Below are 22,177 nucleotides of genomic sequence, written 5' to 3'. Positions count from 1 at the left end.
TCACTGTAATGACTAATGTTGGACCTTCTACCGAGCAAAAGTCAATCACGTTGTACTTACAGGCTATGCTCTTAGCATTTCAAGCTGCCTCGAGGAAGCAGCAGTTTGCTGCTGTGCAGTATCAAGAATGAATTCCTTATCCTGTTCCAGGTCCTTCCTTGCAGTTGGAAGCAAGATGCTCTCCAAAAGTGCAGCTAACTACCCGCTGTGTCCTCGTGTACTTGCTCTTGTAAGCAAGAGGGAAGACCGAGGGGCAGTGAATAAAGAACTTCTTCCATTTTCTGTCCTCTCCTATTCACTAGCTTGCAAACGGAATAAAGGCAAGCAGTATTCACTTCTTCTGTGCAGGCAGGATTACAATTGCAGGAGAACTAAACAGAAGGATTTAGGAGGGAACAGAGGTTTTATCTCCCTGCACGGCTAAGTGTTATGATAATTTAATTCATTATTCTCCAAACATCCTATATCATCTACTTCCTTTTTCCTCCCAAGTCAGCACAACTGAGTAGCTCCACTGCTTGCTAAGTTATACACAATGTGTAACAACTGCTAAGTAGCAAGGAACACACGATTATAAACAAGCAGCAATACGAATGACTGGATGTAATGGAACTGATCATTTTTGTTCAAGACTGGCTGTGTAGTTCCAAAGAAAACACGCCAATATCTCCTTGGAGCAGAAACAGCAAGTTCAGTAGAGTTTGTCAGTGCGGCACCATTTGAGCCAATTTGTCATCAATTCTTAAAGAGTGTCTGGTGCTTCACGGAAAACTTCTATATATAGAGACAATCTTGCTTATAGATCATTTTTACATTTCTCTTCCACTTTTTCCTCTATTACTGCTCAGTGAAGCCAACACGCTGATCCAGGACTCAAGTCAGGGGAGCTGTCTCCTGGCTCAAGCTAATGGCAGGGGGAAAACCTAGGAGTTTCTTAACTCTTTCCTCACAAAAATTGCATTTAGTGTTACTGATATCTTGGAATAAATGTTGCCATTTAACAAAATTCTTCTAAAAAACCTTTTAAAACTGCTGCCCAGCATGCCTTTCTACACTTAAGTGAAGTACGAAAACTACCATCAATAACACTGCAAAGGATATAAAAAATGAGAGTACTTTAAGAAAACTTCTAATAAAAAAAATCAGATAAAGCTGAGCTCCATCTGACTGCAGAAATACCCAAATACCAGAGACAGTCTGAAGATTTCAGCAGAGCAGAAGTTCTGCTAGAGTTATTACTCTGCTGCAACTTTGATTGTGATGAGCATGCTTATTTATCTCAGACAGCTTTTAGGACTTTCCAATAAGGGGGAAGAGGTTACTACCCTAAGTAATTTTAGCAGCAAAAGGTTTTCATATTAGACCTCCATTTTAGCACACATTCTGCACTAAAAACGCCTTTCTGTTATCTAACTTACTTCTCAATCAGCTTGAAAAAAAAGCACTTGCAGCAAGGAGAGTATCCAGATGGGCAGCTATTGCAGAAAATCCATTATGTAAAACCTGTTCTAGACTATTTCTCTACAAAATCAGGTCACTGCACGTATGGCCAGCCTGCCCAGAAAAGACACATCCTATTGTCTTTGAAGATGCTATTCAATGTGACAGCTTGCTGGATCCAGACAGCAAAATGGGTCTGCTTTTGCAGTCTAGAGGCATGGCGCCTCTGATCAAGTCACTACTTGCATATATTTAAAGCTAGACTTTACTATTTTAGATTAATCTCTAGTAAAATCAGTGGAAACGTACGCCCCTCTGGCTTCCATGTGTGTGACCGTGCACGCTGACAATCACACACTGCTCCAACCAAAGTAAATGGCAAACCTCCTGTTGGCTTACGGGATGCAGGACTGGGCTGAATTCAGGCAGCGCTGCCACGCGAGGCCATCTGCTCTGGATAGATGCATGTGACTCCTATTAAAGTCAAGAATAAAGGAGACAAATGCCCCTTTTAGCTGGGTGTGCTGACTTCAATAGGAGTTTGCACATTGGCATTCGAGCACCGAACTCAGCCCTCTGGGGAATGTGTAATAGCGCTTAGTTCATATCAAACTTTCTAAGCTGACCAATTCAGAGCCTTCCAGATCATTACCACTGCACTGACTTCTGCTTTCTTTGACTGTGCATCCTTCCTATTGCTGATCAAAACAATTCTGGTCAGTGACAGTCAGAGGAGTGTCCTGTAGCCAGCAGCTTCTCCTAAGGACAGTCATAATGTCTAAATAACACCAGTGTTTAAATTTATGGCAGCTGTGGTTTTCTTTTCCATAATTTACTTTTACACATGAGGTTTTGTTAAGAGGGTCGTCCACTGACTAAGCACAGTTTGCTTTTTATTTTGGTTCTTTTAAACATCTTGGTGATAGGATCATCCAATCACACTGAAAGGTATCAAGCAGGGAACCAAAGTTGTGCTACTTATACAGCACAAATGATTTCCTTCCAATTGGTTTGGCAAATAAGAGGATTTAATTAGCCAGAGAGCAAATTAACCCTAATCCCATTAGATGAATTTATTTTTATTCACAACATTAACTTCCCCGGACAAAAGATTTTTTGAAAGAAAAGACAGAGGCTTTTAACGGTACTATTTAATAGCGTAGATGTTTTAAATAAATATTTTTTAATGAGAAGTGGTTTTCTTTCAGCACAGCTCTCTTCTGTGATGTCTACAATGTCTTGTAGGAATGTCCTGTTTAAGCAGAGATTTAAATGGAGGTGTGTGTGTCAAAAGGCAAGAGCCAGCTTATTATCAGACAGACTGCGGGACTGCAAAGGATATTCAGAACACCCCTGCCAGTGTTTCTAGAAGTAATTGATTTAGACACTTCCAATGGCAATGTTATTATGGAGAGTTAATCAAGGGCGAGTTTTGAAAATAACTTCTTGAAGTTATTTTCAAATATGTTATAACAAAGAAGTTATAACTTCTGACATACACAAATTGTAGCTTTTCATTCTACCAGCTGAAAGCTGCTTATCAGATTTCTTTTTCCAGCAGAAAATCACCTCTAATCTGCATAGGAAGTTTTCCTACTGAAGGATGTTTTTTTTTTTTTTAGTTTTACTTTTGTTCGTTTTATAAGCAGCTAAAAAACAAGGAAATAGGAGGTTGAAAAATTCTTCCTTGTGACTATCGGTAGAGATTACTCTCCTCCTTTTCCTTCCCCCAATGCACACAGGTTTGAAAATTTTCAGTATTTAAGTTAATATTACAATTTTGTTTTTTTTTTTTGAGTTGCTAGGCAACATCAAAAAATAAACGTCCCTGCTCTGAGCTCATAGCTTCATTATTCTTCCAGTGTTACAGAATTGGTTACGCAAGCCTTCCGTGGCTAAGTCCTGCTACTGTTTAGCAGCACCATCATTATTTGGTGTGCTCTAAGGGAAACACACTCTTCTAACCTACCTGCAAGATTTCTGCAAAATCTACCAGTTCAATTCCTGACTAATGTCTGAGAAGCTCTGTAGCTTTTGCAAACTCTATTCATCTTTCCCTCAAATCACCTGTCAAATATATAACAAAAGAGCATGCCAGTTTTTATTTAATAATTTTAATTGTGTCTGGGCAGAAGGCAGAGCACATCATACAGGAACTGCAAGCATTGTTTCGGTCCCCTCAGCATTTCCTTCCAGAATGCCAGAACAGAAGTGACTTATTAAATAAAATGACTTCCATGCATAATTCTTGCTTAATAATTATATTTCAAAAAGGAAAGCTTAGTTATGCTTGCTGAGCCACCATCCCTGGTCACTCGTGTACATGAAAGATACTGCCTTCAATCCTCACTTTATCGTATTATTAATCAGAGTCAGCTATTGACAAAATTATTAGAATAAGTAACAAGTAAAAGGATGAGGCAATTCAACACACTGCATGCCTTTTCCTTCACTCTGCCTCACGTCACACTCACGGTCTCAGGCTGGCAGTGGAAGCAGAAGCCTGTTGTGATTTATCTACCATCCCAAGGCTGCAGAGCAAGGCTGTCCCAGGGCTTCCCCGGCTTCTTCCAACCCCAGCCAGACGCTTCACACTCGATGTGCCCTCCTGCTCTATGCACTCCTACCTCTATTTCCACCCTTCAATTCCTCTCCAACTCAAGAGCGCTTGCTTGTGCGGCTGCTTTTCTCCACTTCCTGAGTTTTGATGTCTATCTCGTCCCACCTTCTACTGCGTGGCTTCTGTAGGTGGAGCTACAGGGCCATCTACACAATACAATGTATAGTCTATTAATAAAACCTGTTCCCAGAAGCAATGCTATTTGTTTCAAGTTTGATTTCCTTGACAACATAATGGTAGATTATTTTCACATAGCAAATTTTGGCACCGACCTGATTCCTTCAACGTCCTCTTAATCTCCCCAAAATGCCCTACCAGCTCTGCTTTGCCACAGATTCCTCTTGCCACCACTCACTCAGCTCAGACAGCACAAGAGGTGGGGACAGGATCAAGGAATCCATTCACATCACTTACACGTGTGAAGACCACAACAGACATTTTTAAAACAATGTACATATCCACAAACAAACCCGGCTGCCTCCTGTGATCCACTGCACCTCTCCAAAGGACTCAAGATAGAGAAACATACCTCAGCGAGCAACGCTGTGAAGCATCAGGGGAAGAGCTTCTTTCTTTTCCTTTCACTGCTGAGGTCTGTCTACTACTCTGCAATTATATCTGCACCTATTATGTAGACATCGTATATGGTAAAAAGCTGGGTTTGGGAGCTGCCATTTCTATGGCAACACACAAAATACGAAATTCTTTAAAAGCAGTTAGTTAAAAATCTGTATTCCTCGGTGTATTTAGTTTTTAAGAATAATCTAACCTTGACAGTTAACATAGGAAGGAAGTCACAGAGTCACAGAATGGCGAGGTTTGAAGGGACCTCTGAAGATCATCAGGTCCAACCCCCCTGCCGAACAGGATCACTCAGAGCACGTTGCACACGATGGCATCCAGGCAGGTTTTGAATATCTCCAGAGAAGGAAACTCCACAACCTCTCTGGGCAACCTGTTCCAGTGCTCTGTCATCCTCGCAGTAAAGCAGTGCCCTCGCATATTACAGAATCACAGAATGGAAATGAAATTCAAATCGTCAAGGAACTTGTATCAGCATTGTGGAGGCTTCATCTCCCTGCAGTCTGCAAAGCTGGTTATGCTGCTTGTATTAAAACCAGGCTTTGGGGGCAGAGAACATGTTCACTGCGCTGATTACAGTAATGCATTTTTTGCTGGGACTCGGGGCAATGCAAAAGCCAATTACAGTAAAAGCGTTATGCACATCTCTTACACGTAGCAAACCCAGAAAAACCCACTGAGAAGCACATGAAGTCCCAGGTCACGTAAGCAGCTGTATGTAGTCCAAACACAGTCTGTCTGACCTAAGTTCAGAGCATGGACTGCATTATTTTTTTGTTAATTTATTTCATGTCTATCATGCAGTGCATGAATATGGTGGCAATCAGAAGTTAACCAAATCCACAACAAAGAGGAATGCATTTTATTTTTAAACTATGAAAAAGTTGTTGTTTCCTTTGGGAGAATTATTATTGCTACCACATGGGAAGTTCAAATTGGAGACTTTTACACGTCACCTTATCTACAATTATTAGACAGGCAGACGTAACCTGCTACACATCCTGACAGGAGCTGCTCCTCTCTCCCTGTAAGCGCTAGGAACACAAAATGCACTTGACCTACATGAAATACAACAAAACCATATTGCAGTCAAGTTTAAATAGGTACCCACAGTCTTTATATGCAAGTATATTCTCACAACTTCTTACGAGCACAGAAAACATTATCTTCATTTTGCTGAAGAAGGAACACGTAGGACATTCTGACTCCACTAAAATCAATGGATATTTTTTCAGTGGAGGCAGCACGTCACCCAGTAAAAAGTATCAGACATCCCAATGTATTTAGATATCTATTATGGCATCAAATGCAGCCAGAAAGCACTGACACAGCACAGTGAGAGTACATAAAATATTGCTCTTTATAAAGCTATAAAAAGAGTTCCCCAAGATACTTGTATCCATATTCTGCTATCACTTTACATTAATACATGGTTGAGCTTTCAGGCACTGGGGAAAATCTCCTCCCCTGTGAAGAAGCTAGCAATTTAAACCCCACAAGGTCATGTCCGTGATGTACACCAAGTGTTTGGGGAGGAGCAGGAACAGAGAAATAGTACTCTGAACTTCATGTATGTTACTGCACAAAAGGGAACACATTTGAAGGAGTGAGGAGACAAAGGGAGGAGGTTTATCTCCTTCACTCCAAGAGTCTTTTGCCATACACTGTTGAAAAGTGTTGAAAATATTTTCTTGTTACTTGGTTGGATTCAGAAATAAGCAGATGCATTGGTACTGTCACTAAAGAATAAACTTCACTTCCATATTATGTGAATCTGTAGTATTTAGTAATACTTTTAAGTCATTCATACAGATCTAGATATAGATCTAGTAGTCTACAGGCAATGTAATGCTTCCATACCACATGGGATGAAAGTGAGAACTTGAAATGAAGAGTTCTGGTCTTACAGTTTTGCTCACTGATTCAAATGAAAAATGGACACCTTAGCATAAAGCAAAAAACCATTCCAATGGTGGCTGAGGAGAACACAGCTGAACAACCACTGTGTTATTCAGCCAAGCTGGTGGGAGCTGGAGAACATGCAGGAGGTAAAAAGTTTAATTTCAACTGGGATCTGTAGTATTCATTTCTGACAGAAATGGACAAGGTTAGAAAGAAGTCCGGGACAGAAATTTGGTGTATATTGCTGTAAATCCTACTGACATCAAGGCAAATACACAAGGAGGAAGTCATGATCCCAAACATCTGCTTATGGATAAAGAAAAAAATGAAAAGTTTTCAACCACTTCAGAGTTTGGAGGGAAATAAGACAGGACTTAGAAAATGGAAAAACAAAACAAAACAAAAATCACTAAACAATCCTGATTATAAAAATGAAAATCCGTATCTCCTATGTTCAAAACTGGAATATAAGCACTCTTCCAGTGGTGCATGAAATGCAAGAGAGATACAGGTATATCAACAGTGCAGAATGATGAAATTGCATTTTACTGTATGTCTCCACAACATCACTGCACCTGTGCCTATTACCAACACCAAGAATTGCTGCAGAGAAAGGTGGCTGAGCAGCACAAGAACAAGGTTGGATGCATTCATTTGTCCTAAAACTTCTCCAGAGCATAGATAGATGCTCTTCATTTCATTAATTATTCACAAAGGTATTAGTGCTTTAATTTGTTCACCATGCAGGCAAGGCAATAAGTTTGTTTTGTAATGAAACATCTCGTTTGTAACGATATAAACTAGATGCAGCAGATTGTCTTATCTTGGTGTCAGCCTGCTTTTTCTGGCTGGCTGTTTCATCAGTGTCAGTGGAGCTACCCTCAGCCTTAAGCAAACTATGCTGCTTCTCCCCCTTCTCTCTCCAGTTCTTCCTGGAGAAAAGACAGAAACTGTGGCAATGAAAATACAGACTGTTTATGGTAAACATCCTAAGAAGCCATTAATTATTTTTGGCTGCAGTAATATGCAAATACGCATAATTTCTGTAGAAACTATGAAAATCTCTGCACTTCCAGTCAGATGCCACTGGGTTTATAGCAGTGCATCATGAGCTCAGCAGAACGTATGCGATTGTAAGAATTGAAATACATTTCTAGTGTTTCTGTCCCTTCTCCACTCCCTCCCCTAAAAGTGAAAAAGTTTTTCTGCTTTTTAGAGCAGAAATTACACTTCCTACAGTAATGATGACAACCACATGGATTCTGAACAAAAACAATAGCTTGAATGAACAAGCACCCACTGTACTGCAAATACGCTAGAGAGAAGCACTGCATTATTGCCTCGTAATACATTCACAGTTTTCCATCTCTGGCATTTACTCAATTTTCAGATACAAGTGTGAAAATTTAAGCCACTGAAAATCTATTAAGGAGAGACCACAACATAATTAACACTGAAAATACAGCTCCTGAAATGAAAGCCAAAATCAGAATAATGAGGTTAGAGGGCCTATCCTGAGCAGGCACAGATCCGGCAATGCAAACGTTACACCAACTTACTTGCCTGGAAAACATTTCTCCAGCATGGAGCCATCCCAGTTATTGGCCATCCTCCTCCCTTCAGACTCCAAGCACAACAGGCACGGGGAATGACAGGGTACCACCGCGTTCGCGCTACATATGGCTAGGTTGACAGCCCTTAGGGTGCTAATGTAGCCCGCAAAAGATAGAGTAGCTGCTCTACTTATTAAATTAGGCTGCTCTAATTTAAATTGGTTGGGATGTGGCCAAAATTCTGCTAGAACTGGCATGCTGCAATCAGGGCTTAAATGAGCCTTTGTTCAATGTCTTCAGCTGCATGGAAAGATGCTTACTTCAGCTGAAGTGTGAGCTGGAGCCTAAGCATAACGTCTTCAATACCTTCCTCTCCGTGGCTTTGTGAAGTCAAGAGCCCTGACAAAAAATGCTTTTTGTTTAGCAGTCCTCATGCCTTCTCCTCACAACACCCCAAGTGCTCCAGCAGTTTGTCATGAAGCAAACAAGGTTGAACTTGTCTCAAGACTGGGAGCCTCAAGCTGCACCACTAATTAATGAGCCCATATTTATCTATACTAACATATACTCCACGTAACAGTGTAACTAGCTTTTTATATGCAACAGTAAAAACACATCTTCCATTGTAAGAGAGCTTTGGAGGCCTCACCAAAGGGGCATGGAAATTTGGCCATAAATGAGAAAGCTCCGTAATCAAAATCAGAGCCATTTTACTAGCAGTGAGTAACTAGCAGTGAGGCATGCTACGGTTGTAACGCAGCTGACAGGAAGGATTAGGGATGGACTGCTTCTTGTGGAGAAGGCAAACATGAGCCAGTCTTACCAGCCTCTTCTTGAACAAGGGAAAACAAAACACTTTCTAGAATCACAAATCAAAATCAGTGTCAGGCACAAAGTAAGTAAAACTTACTGTTAGGGGCACCACAAGAAAACCAACATTTCCCCAGTTAAGGGGAACCCTGAACCCATCATCACACTCTTCTTCTACTGTTCAATTTTGTACTGTGTTCAAAACTACTCTTTATTAAATCCTATTGCTGTACTCTCTAATACATCTAATTCCTGACAAAGGATTTAGCAGGAATGCTATTTAAAAAAGAAAAAAAAAAAAAAAAAAAAAAGCCTTTTTCAGCAAACAGAGGCAGGAAGGAAGCAAAAACACTATTTCCCCCCTCACCTCTCTCTTACCCCTTCCCCCAACAGAGTGGATTCAGGCTAGTGCTACTTCTGGATGTGATCATAAACTGGCTCAAACTTTTGCCTTGCAGGGACAAAGCTCCACTGATTGTCTATAATGATCTGCATCTCTGGCTTCTTTTTCATTCTCTCTATCTCACAGCCTCCGCTTTTCTCACCTTCCATTCTTCTTCCTTGACTTCTTTTTAGCAACCATCTGGTATATACTTCAGAAAGTACAATGGAGTAACTGAAGTAGAATCACCAGGACAAGACTTATACCCTTAATTCTTTACACTTTGAAGGTATAAAGAAGGCCAGCATGGTATACCAGCTAGCAATGAAAACAAAACAAATCAATAAAAAACAAACAAACAAACAACACAACCAAACCAAAACCCATAAAACCCTAAACAAAAATAACCCCTATATCAAAAAAAACAGAGATCCTATAACACAGATTTCTGGAGAAATCCCGCTCACTACAGCAAAAGTTATTCTGCAATGTAAAAAAACGAGAACATTTTACAGATCATGTTAATTAGGCTTTTTGTCCTTTGAAAATATTTCATGACTTTTTTTTTAAACATCTACACGTACTTTCTTGATGGTATTAGTCAACCTCAAAGTGATTTACAAAAGGAGTCAGTATTATGTTTCCTATCTGTCAGACAGGAAACTGAGCCACAGAGAAAAGAGATGGACCAAAGGTCAAATAGCTGACTGGTGGCAGAGATAAGGCTAGTTTCCATTTCTCCAGACTTCCACTTCAGTGCGGCAGCCGTTATGTCTGTTTCTCAGTCTCTGGCTGAAATCAAGTCCTCTCAAAATTGTTTTATGTATAATATTTAATAATTGTAAAATATTACATTTACAAAAGATTTTTGCCTGGAAGTGGCACCTCATACTGCTCAAGTATATTTACATATACAGTACATATTATTTGAATAATAAAACTCTGTCTTCTCTCCTTTTAGACAGAAAACCTATTTCTGTACACTCCAGTGAAAACTTCAATATATAACATAATAAATGCAATGAGACATCATTTTCAGATAAACGAAGCCATCGAAGGAAGCACAGTTAAATGTTACCTACCAAATTTTTGGTCAAACCTCCATGCTGGAACGTGTGCATTGTGCTTCAAGTTGCTGTTTGTTGGCAGAGGCACTGTTACATAGATGGGGCCATTCACTGGGATTGGAGTCCCATCGCTGTTGAGAAGGTGAACGCTGACCGCAGTGACAGGGGTGAGGTCATACCTAGTGCTGTTTCCTACCAAGAGAATGAATGAATATTATGACTACAGACTTTCCTGAAGTTTAAGAGACACTCAGGTGGTTCAACACCACAGCATTGGACTGACATTTCTCAAGGGAAGGTAGTATTAATCTGCCCTACATTACAAAATTCACCAAGATGTATATATTTTGGAATTTTCCAAAATTAAGTAAGTTAAAAATAGCAAAGACAAGAAAAATACAATGTGAATTCTCCTGTATATATTTTTGCACCTTCATTCATTTTAAACTAATACACACGGGTATCACAGACATAATCAGGGTTTAAAAAAAAAAAAACAAAAAAACACACAAAAAAAAACACCACCTGAAACCAACCAAGCTAAATTGATATATAGTATTATCTTATCTGTGCAAGATTATTAGTATTCTTTATATTTAAACTATATGCGAATGGGCATTACTTCACAACAATGCGGTTTAAAAAAATGTTACAACCCTTCAGCTAGGTCAACCAAATGAATCAATGACAGAAAAATAAGGAAGATGTATTCAGGTATTCAGGAAAAAAGCTTCAGGTACTGCTTAAAACCAAGAAGATCTGGAGCTCAAAGCAATACCTGCAGAAGTCTAAACCAAAGGCATGGACCTGGAAGTTTTGCGAGGGGCTTGAGCCCACCTGGATCCGCACTGCTGCTACAAGCAGCTGCCCTGCCTTCTCCTTTGTGCTGGCCTTGGTGGTTGTGCAGCTGCTAATTTTGCTGCGGGGCTGATCTTTGCACACAAGAAAAGGAGCCTGGCTGGGGTGCCTGGTTGGCAGAGAGAGATTATACACCCTTCCTGTAATCCTGTTGCCTGATATCTGCACTAACTGCCTGTGCAAGCACATTTTCACGCAGGTGGTGTGCCCATCAGCTACACCAAGTCACAACAAGACGTCCTCAGGAATATGTAGTATCTTGGTGCCAGTCTTCGTTAGGGCAAATCTGTTCAAGACAGCAGAGGGAGTGCTGGACAACAGCATTAAGACCTTTATGATGTCTCCTAGCAGTGAGTAAGCGTTAAGGAATGGCCTCTGTGAAGCTCAGTGCCTCTCAGGGGCAGTCAGCTCACCAAAGTAAAGACACCACCAGGAAAAGGCTGGAGGAGCAGGGGTGGCACAGGGGAAAAATAGACAGAGCTCCTCAAAACCCCCAAGAACTTTAAATTCTTTGAATTTTGCAAGAGGTGCCAAGCTGAAGACATGCGAAATAACCACAAGGAACTCTGCGTGTGGCTTGTTTACAACAGCATCTACTTTGACGCACATTTTTCCCACATTTCAAGGGGAGTGTTGCTGTTTCCCAGCTGACAGGCCAAGGACGGATGAAAGCACACACAAGGGCACACACTCAGCTTTGATCTGCCACAAACCGAGGGGCAGGGGCATGTCCTGCAGAGGGATTAAAGTTTTAAGAAAACAGGAGCACTGAACATGGCCATGTAAGAGAGCCACACAGGTAACAGAGAGAAAAACAAACAAACAAACAAAAAACAAACAGAAAATAAGGTTTAAGAATTCAAATAGGGACCCGAGGAGAGGTGCCAACCTACCCAAGCCTTTATATTACAGGCTCCAATGGTGCATGGTATCACATCCCTACAGCTTTAGGATATGAAGCAGAAAGAGAGGAGGGAACTGGTGGGGAAAGTTGTTTTATTCATGATCACTTGGTCCCTGTAACTTCTGTCTGATTGATGCCCGGCCCCAAGTCACTGGACTTGGGCCACTAAGCTTCTCCCGCTGGTATCAGAGAAATCAGTTCCTCTTGCAAAGCACCACGACCTGATCCCTTTCTGGCACATCCAAATTCCTAATGACAAAAAGTGCAACTTCAGATTTTAGAAGCATTTAGATCAATATCTACAATTAAATTATATTTTACTTATTTTTACATATTGAAGTTTTTGAATTTTGCTTTCATTCCTGTCTTGATAAATCTTATCTGCTTTCAATGTCTGCAAAAAATGCATTATCTAGCCCATAAAGAAGCATCTTAAGGATGAGACACTGCTCACATTTTTTTACTTTAGGAGCGCTGACACTTTGCTCAGTACTGGGCTGAAGTTAGATTAGAAGACAAAGAACTTTCTGAAATCTACTGATCTCTGGCAAGAAGAATAAAAAGTCCTTCAGTTTGCCATCTTGTACAGTATGTAAATGCTCATTAAAAAGATATGTTTGTCTCCTTTCAGTTGTGAAGGTAAATTAAAATCAATGCTTATGAAACCCTCACATGCTATACAACTGATAAGCACACGCACAGATAAATGGGAATGGACTTCAATAAATGTCAGCTTTCATTTATTTATTTCCATTTTTGACATCTGGTGACCTGTAAAGAGCTCTAAAAAAAAAATCAGAGGAAAATCCACTGTGACTTAGACTTGACTCTTTATGAAAAGGAAACAGCCTACAAAAACAGCAGGACTAATGATTATTGGACAGCTTGGTCCATCCCTGCAAACAATGGAAAGTTTTGTTTAGGTTGGTTAAAAGGATATTTTGTGAAACCATCCTACTGCTTTCCAAGTGGTGACTAATACAAACAATAAGCTAACACCATACAGGCTTATCACGACTTGCAGCAAAATTGTTTGAACTTTTATGTTTGGAACATGCTGATTCACGCAATGAATCTCCACTGGCCCACATTACTACTTCAACATCCACTTATGATCTTATAAAACTAAACAAAAACTGTTGAATTCATAGAGAATATGTTTTAGTTAAAGTAACTGCAAAGTCACTGCATAAAAGTGAGCCAGAGAACTGAGATGATTTAAACAAACAGGAGGACCTCTCTTGAAGTCCACAGACCTACTAATACCCTGTGAAAGACCAGTAGAGTAGTAGGTGGGTGGAGAGGCAGCAAAGTTGCTTAAGAATTCTAAAATTTATACATATTTTTATTCTTTTCTTTTTAATTCCCAGGTGCTGGTCTCATTTTTTATTCCTTCAGAAGTTTTTCAGGTGAAATCTTCATCAAGTCACTCAGAGCTGAAGAAAATGAAGTCAATCCAAGGTTAAGATTTTGAAGTTTAATGTTTCCACAGCAGGAGAAACTTCTTCTAAAAATAGAATGCATTTCCCCTATTCCATTATGCATATATGAATATAATGTATTCATAGTTTATATTCTACCGTACTAGATACTACAATATTCAGAAGACAAGACTCTTCTCAGTCTCTTAGAATTCATTTCTTTACAGATCATTTTGATCTTTTGGCACACACTTTTAATTGAAGGTTAACAAAGGTCAGATCCAGGACAACATGCTCAAACAGAAAAGATCCTTTCATAGTCTGTGCATGCTAGCATACAGAAGACTAAAAAACTAAGGGTGCATTCATCTGTTTCGTAGGAGGCTAGGAGGTAAAACAGAAGGAAGACGATGTCCTACTTGTGTAGTTCCTGTGAGTGGTGATCATGTGAAAACAGGCCTTGCCAAAACGCCACTAAATAAATGCAAGTGTGGGAAGCTGGTTTGCAGAGCACTGAGAAAAGCACTGGGAGAGAGGAATTCCCCACACATTGTCAACAATTTGTTTAGTGGGTTTAGAGATAAAAATAAAGGAGATTAGGAAGTATACAGAGGGATGAATGTGATAGGTATGTCCCTTCATTTTAGAAGGAGATAAAAGATATTAGACTGTGTTTGAGTATAAACAGACAGAGGAAACTGAAGGTTGAAGATGAGAGTGGGGAAACGACAGATGAAGGGATAGGATGAGATGTATTCACTGAAGCAGACAGAAGGGTTGGAGTACGGTAGATGACACATTTCTAATTGTAATAAAAAAAAGAGATATTCAGATATGTACAAAGGGAAAGGGAAGTTTATTTTGCTAGTTCCTGTTCCCCCCACCCCAAGGAAGAACTAGGAAGCTCAGTCACATACCCTTTACTCGCATGACCTAGCATTCAAAGTCACCTAGATCAAAACATCACAAGTAAATGTATCCTGAGAAACAGCAAGGAAGGACCTCAAGGGGTTATTTAGCCTGCTTCAAAGCAGCTCTGCCTCTGCCATCCTGACAGGTGATTTTCTAATTCGGTCCAACACCCTCAAGCAACTGATTCTATAGCTTGAATGACCTACACCACAGCAGGTTTTCCTAATCACTAATCTCACTCTCTTTTGCTGCACGGCAAGTCCACTGCTTTCTTTCTAACCCAATACAGACACAGAGAACATGTTGTTCTTTTTGCAACATTTTAAGCATTTGAAGCTTTCTGTGTCCAATTCATCTATTTTTCTCTAGCCTACATAACAGCAATTATTTCAGACTCAATGAGAAGTGGAAAAAGAATAACAGGCAGTTGTAGTCATAAAATGCATTATGGCTTTGAATTTAACACTGCCTGTGTTTTCCCTTTGGTGCAAGAAGAATTTTGCTGAATTTTGCTTCTGCTGAAGCTAGATTTAATACAACAGAGTATTAAATCCTTGATATACATATTTTTAGATAAAAAAGCAACAAGAAACTTTATTGCATTCTCAATTTAAATTCTCTTTTGCCCCTTCACATTGATCTGTTTTTGTATGTGCACATGCAAAATGACATTATTTGGAGACTTAGTTTAACACTACAGGTATAAGAAACTTTTCTGTTCTTCCAAGGCCAAGTCTTCATCTTTGCTATTCAGTGGTCCCATTTAGGAGGGACCTTGCTCTCTGCATTGATTTGAGGACTGATTCCTTTAACTATGATTATCAGCAGGAGAACCAGCTGATGTCAATACCATAAGAATTCTGCCAAGTGAAAACTGCTCATTAGAACAGAATTTTGATAGGACAGTTGAATATATAATGTTATCTAAATTCTGTTGGAACAGAATCTTGACGTTGATACAGTCAAGAGTTGGTACCTTGACCGATTTGAAAATAGAGCAAAACCGAAGTGGTGGGTTACCTGTTCCATTTCCATCTAATCCCTGCAAATAAGGGAAACTGTCCACTTCCCAGGGTGAGCTGGCTGCAGTTAGATACGCTGTCAAATCACTGTAGCTAGTGTTCTCTGGTAATTTCACAGATCTTCTCTGAAAGTGAACTTGTGGCTGAGTCCGTGCACCTAAAAAAAAATTAAAAGTGTCTTTATATCCAAAGTGGGCAGAATATTTAGGAGTTCACATTTATGGAAGCATATATACATTTGTTTTCATTATGTTTCATATACACTGTTTTCATTACAAATTAAAATAGCTTGAGAAGGACAGAGACATCAGAAGGCTGTTGAGCACATGGAGGAAAAACAGTACTTCTACATTTGTTTTGCAATTGTTATTGTTTTTCTAGAAGCATTACTGAGGAAAATTGTTCAAGCATCTAATGTCAGAATCTTTTCTGACTACATTATTTGCCAGGATCACTTCAAATTTAATTACATGCTTCTTTCAATGAATGTCACTGAAATTAAAATCAAATTCAGAGGTAGCGCATCTGAAAGCTCAGGGAAGTATCCTGTTCATCATTTTTTTGTTTACGCTTTGTTTCTTTTGATATAGAAATTTAAATTGTTTGCACTCTAAAGTGTTTTTCTAAGAAACTACAATTCTAGTCTCAGTTAACTCAGGTACTTTCCACACTGTATTTTTATATAGCTTGTGCCATGATAACTGTCTCTACCACTGACATTAATAGTCACTTCTTATTTAAACCACTGGATAAAAAGATTCACTTGACAAAGCTCAGGTGAAAACAGTTTCCATACTTTCCCATGCAAAGTACACATCTAAACAGAACCAGATTATTTGGCATGTAATTTTTCTTTTTTCCTCTGTCTTGTATAGTTTTAGCATTTTTTTCAGGATCACTAGCTGTTAATTGAAGGGTCTTACTGTAACATGATTTAAGACTGTATCATGTGCTATTTCATCTCTCATTTAAATCCTGGATTACAGAGTCAATAGTCTTTTTCAATGGATGCTCACCATTAATACTGTTTAGCAACACACAGCAAGACTCCATCTGCAAGTTTGTGTGCTACATGCAAATTAATTTTTAAATCAGAATCTATTGTGTTCCCCAGAGCTCTTGTTGAATACTCATTGCACACTCCCCCCACAGCTTAAAATCAAGAGGCAAGCAGTTCTTTCCTTAATTTGTATTTGACTACGTGGTTCAAGGATGACAACTCAAAACAGTTTTGCTTCTTTTCCTAAAAGCAGCAGCTTCAGGTTGTGTGTCATTTCACTGAGATAAAGATTAAAGAGCTTGACTCAACTCTTAAATGTTACAACTGCCAATGTCATTAACCAGGAGGCTGGCATCTTTTCTTGAATTACCTTCTAGCAGGAGTTCTAGCTATGAGAAAACAGAACAAGCTTTGTGTTGGCCAACAAAAATTGTCAAATAGGCAGGCAAGTGTATTCAAAAAGCTGATCATTGTTTAGCTGTCATTTCTTTAGTAATTCTGCAAGAATAAGCTGTTTGTTTGTTTGTTTTTTCCCCCTTAAATTCCTTAAACTTTAAGGTATTTACAGCAGGATCTCAAGACTAGCAGTATTCTTAAATGTTTAAGATAGTCATTAAACAACACACCTGTGAAACGGGAAGAAATCTCTCTCAGCCAATTTCTAGGTGTAAATGGAAAACAATATAAAAGACTAAATAAATTGACTGAAATGAACTTGGGAAAGACTTACCTCCCTAGTGCTTTACAATATTGTAATCATTTGCTGCTCCTCAGGGGCACATCTGTTCAAACACTCACAAATCTCTGACTGCACTGCTGTGGGTTCATGTGTCCCATATGGATAAGCATCCACAGTAACAAAACAGCAAAAACCACAACAATAAAAATAGTATTAAGATTATCACTATCAGTTCAATGTAAAAATGTAGGATTTTCTGCTGACTAAATATCTGATTAAGATGAATTATTCAAGTTGCCAAGAATTGGCATTGTATTTCTGAAGATCCAAGTAATTAAGAATTAACAACAAAATAACTGTTGTTGAATCCATTACCACAACAATTTATGGGTAGGTTCTGGAGTTTTCTATTAAAAAAGGATTATTTAGTAGCACTGAGAGAGCCATGAGCTGCCAAATCATAACTAAAAAGGGAGAAAAACTCAAAAACGAAACCTCAATTTCTTGAACCCTACAGACAACGCAAAATGTTCCCATGGCTAAGTCCCAAAACTGACAGGAAACCTGCACAGGAATAAATTTGGATGCAAATTTTAATGCGGAAGCTACTGAGGAACAGCTTCCTTTGTAGCTAGCCTGTGCATATAAATACAAATAATTGGTACAGAATAACCACTTAATTCACATCCTAGATTAACAAAATCCTTGATATTGAAATGCCCCAAGGAATCCGGTTTCCTTTTAAGAGGTCAAGTCCAGGACCTCAGGCAAGCTACTCATCCTTTGCATCTTGCTCTTCCTCTCTCTTAAAACAGGAAGAGAATCATTCACCTCTCAGATGCTTAATTCAATAGGATATGCTTGGAAATTTGGGCATTAAAGTGAATGCACACCCAGTGAAGACTGGGTGTCCAGGTAGGGTTTTCTTTACGTCAGTAATGCTGCTTTCCCCTCAAGCTGTGCTGCCACAAGCTGTCCTCCCTCTCTGTCCAGGAATGTCCCTTTCTCCCCATTGGGGATGCTCATGGGAATTAACTTATAAAAACAAAATTAAAACCAATACACTTTACTATAAAATTGGCACGTGAGCTCTCTCCATTTTGGTGAGTGCCATAAAGGAAAGGGCTTTTAGCACCAATCTTATCTTCTTTAGGCATCCTCTTGTCAACATACCAACTGTGATTTACATGCTGTCATTTTCCATTTGCCAGTGAACTTCTCAAGGAGTTCCTGTAAGGCACCTCCTGCCACAAGGAATGTGTGACACGTGGCACCACACCAACAGTTTAGCTTCAATCTATGTGAAGTAACATCTGAAATATAATCAGTTCATGCTCTGATTGCCTGTATGGCAAAGAAAGACAAAGGGTACTGATACAGTTCCCGTGCACTGAATGCAGAAGTTCAGCTCGTCACTGTGCTGCTATTAAATAACTTAAATGACCTAGGGGCTGAGCTGGCAAGCTCTATCTCTCACATTTACTGACAGGATGCAGCAATGGATGTAACACTATCATGAACATGAAGTTGGCTGCATCTACTCAGACAAACTTCTCAATTGCATAAGAAGTTGCTTGCTTGCTTAATTATTCAAAAGCAACTGGTAACTTACTGTACTAGACATGCCTTTCTTTTCCTTTGGCGCCTCAAACACCAGTGTTCCCAGTCTGTGCCTAGTATAATAAGTTCTGTTTTGCTCTCGTTTTTGCATTAAGGTAACTCCTGATCAACTATTCTGCAGCAGCTTGAAGTAACTAGGAAATAAATTGGAGAAGTAACAGAGAAAAACTAGGTCACAAGGATTTTGGATCATGATTAGAGAGGTTCCATTCAAACACTGGTACAATGTCTAGGCTGTCTTTCATTTAGGTTTCATCACAGGACAATTCCCAAGAAAAGGAGCGTGGGTTGGTCCCATAAAATAGTTTTTACTGTGCAAGAATAAGAGTTCAAATTCAAACTCTTAGAATACTCTGGGTAACATTTTCTTTCTTTATTTTCTTTCTCTGCTATACCAGCAGAATCAGTTACTTTATTCTAATATATTGGAACAGCCTTGATCAACTCACCCAGGGAGCAAGATTACACAGAAAATATTTAAGAGTCTCACTGATAGTTAAATGTCTCCCTGGCCCTTAAGTGTCCCTGTTTATTTTTATTTTTTTTTAAGAAAGGAAGCTGTAAAAAAAAAAAAAAAAAAAGAATATTTTTATTTTAAGCGAATTGTGTAATAGTAGCCATTTGCATAAGAATACGAGTATTTACTCTATAATGTTAGAAGAATACTGTTGGTAAACAGTGTTTTGTGTTTTGTCCTATGGAATCCCTTGTGATTTAACACAGTCCACTGTCCATCTAATTTACCCCATTATCTAATGTCAGCTCTCAAGCTGCAGAATTTATGTACCACAGCTGTGTTGTTCTCTAGCTCCTTCTGAGCGTTCCATCAGCTATGTAATTTGTTTAGTGCTTTTCCAGCTTCAGTCCTATCTAGTGCTCTCATTAATGAAAAGCCTATTGTGTCTGGATGGTTTCTAACCATAAAAAAAGATGTTAGGAAGGCATAATTGAATTATATTCCCTCGGATAAAACAAGGTTATCTTGCACTATTATTGAAGGTACTATTCTCCCGTTTATTATTATCTGCTAGAGTTTAAAATGATGGTATTCATAATGGATGTGAATAGGACAGAGTTTATGTACAGAGTGCTCACAGGAAGGATGACCCTTTGTTTTGTCTCACTGAGGTATCTTTAGGAAGTTCTGTTCTTTTGTTAGCAGACTTACCTCAGCATATCAGATCAGCCGGCCTAAGTTAGGTCAGATCCCTGCTAGATGAACATGTTGATTTTCTGCTGTGCAGTTCAGAAAATACAGCATATTCATTGGGCTGATATTACAGCTTCTTTTACTTTTGTGTTTTGCCTTATGAAAAGGGAATCTAGGTTTTATTCTTCTAATACAGTGGGTTTCACTGTAGTATGTGGGCTTGCAGGCAGTCTGCTAAGTGGTCCAGAGGAATTAATTAAGAAAAGCAAGTTTATATATTATCAATCATATGAGGCATTTTCAATTTTTCTATGCTTCTAGCATTCACAGTAGGAGGCAAGAAAAAATTAGAGAAAATTCTTAGATAGTAAGAACATCAGAAAACATGTACTGTAGGATGATCAGAGGAGGTTAGATGATCTAACAGACAGCAAAAGAAATTTAATCTCTAGCTCTCAAATGGCACACTAAAGTTCAAACTTGTTTATTACCAAGTAACTTGGATTCCCTAGTCACAGCAGTTAGGGATGAATTTCACTATTAATCGATTCAGTAAAACCATTCCAGAGAGGAACATTCTGTAGGGAACTCACAAGAATCCCATACGAAATACTAGTCTCACCCACGCTATAGAGTTCAAAATGTATGAGGCTGGCAGGTTTGTTTTTTTTTGTTTGAAATATCATTTAAGTTTCAATTCCAATTTCCAAAAATCAGCTTACCTTGAAATCCTGAGACTATTTGGACTACATCATCATAGACCATTAGGGTAGCTGAGCGTTCAGGAAGAAGGCCAAGACTCAGTGAAGAGAATACTGTAGAAGATAATTGGTTTAAGTGGGATATACTCGAATGCTCAGAAACATAACCCAACAACAACAGAACTTCTTTATTTTTGCAAATACAGGCAACCAACGCTGTTAAAATCATATTATATATGGGAGAGAAATCACATGCATTTTCTAAACCAAATAATTAAATCGCCAGGGTAATTATTATTGAACTAAACAGTATGTTCTACACTTTGATTCCCGATAAAGCCATGCACAGTAGGTCTGAGTACAGAAGGGTACAGTGGAAAGCAGGGTTTCAGGTTATAGTTCCCAGCTCCACAGAAAGACTTGTCATTACATAAAGATGAGTGAAACACTAACTCAAGTCTGGCTGAATTATTTCTGACGTGAAATGGTTACACTTCTTACCTCAGAAAGATTTTAATGAAACTTATACTTTTGAGATGCTTACATAAAAAGTCATACAGAAATGCAAGGTATGGTGAATAAGCCTGAATAATTTGCTTTAAAATACAGCATGTCCTTACTGAGACACCACCTACACTATAGAACCTCTACATATAGCAGAACTAGTGTCAATCTATCATGTGGTATGGAAGAGGACAAATAAATGGCTTTATTGCAAGAAGTCTGTGTTGAAAGGCCTCCTCTGCCACTGGGCACACACATTCCTTAAAGGGGATGGGTAGGTGTGGGTGTTGGGAGGATATGCATACATATCTGGAAAGTAAAAATATGACATAATATCATGCCAAACTTTTCAGACCCAGCAGACCAGAAATACACACAGAATTAGCTACTGAGAACACCTGATTCCTGCATCCATCAAAATATGCACCCATGAAAAGAGCAGGAGTTATATCTGCCCGCACTTCATGCATGGCTTTCAAGGGCAGAAGGAGAGCAGGAAGTTAATGCAGACTAGGCATTTTTGATACCTGGGCACTATCCTGCATCTGCACCTGGAAGGTGCTTGGCCCACTTTGAAGTGAGCACGAGCTGATGAAAACATTTCCAGAACTGATTAATAGAAGCACAAGGCCTTCAAATTTTCTGACGGTTTTTAAATTTCCTCTCAATTAACATGCATTGCTTTATACAAGAGATCAGTGGCATGGAATACAACAAGGGTAAAAGCCGGGTGCTGCAGCTGATGGAGCAATGCCAGGCCCGGGCTGGGTGACGAGTGGCTGGGAGCAGCTCAGCAGAAAGGGACCTGGGAGTGCCGGTGACAGCAGGCACAGCGTGAGCCAGCAGCGTGCCCTGGCAGCCAGGAGGGCAAACCCCATTTTGGGGTGCCCTGAGCACAGCACAGCCAGCTGGCCAGAAGAGGTGATCCTCCCTCCCGCTGCATTTGAGTGTTGGTGCTGCCCCACCTTGAATATTGTGTGTAGTTCACAATATAAAAAGATGTTCAGTGCCTTGATAGCATCCAGAGGAGGGCACCAAGGCTGTAAGAGG

General features: G+C 39.4%; 1 protein-coding gene across 1 annotated transcript in view; it reads right to left on the bottom strand.

The window, feature by feature from the left end:
* Window positions 1–22,177, bottom strand: part of FAM171A1 (family with sequence similarity 171 member A1) — an 85,282-nt gene that overhangs the window by 8,678 nt on the left and 54,427 nt on the right. Inside the window, exons 3-5 of the mRNA XM_032180729.1 lie at window positions 20,645–20,737; window positions 15,472–15,630; window positions 10,372–10,548 (exon numbers count right to left, since the gene is read on the bottom strand). Coding sequence (XP_032036620.1) covers window positions 10,372–10,548; window positions 15,472–15,630; window positions 20,645–20,737 — 429 coding nt within the window. The remainder of the gene's footprint in view (window positions 1–10,371; window positions 10,549–15,471; window positions 15,631–20,644; window positions 20,738–22,177) is intronic.

Source organism: Aythya fuligula, chromosome 2 (assembly GCF_009819795.1).
Source record: "Aythya fuligula isolate bAytFul2 chromosome 2, bAytFul2.pri, whole genome shotgun sequence".
In the NCBI taxonomy this organism is placed as follows: domain Eukaryota; kingdom Metazoa; phylum Chordata; class Aves; order Anseriformes; family Anatidae; genus Aythya; species Aythya fuligula.
Note: the sequence above shows the minus strand (reverse complement) of the source record. Positions and strands in the feature narration are given on the sequence as shown.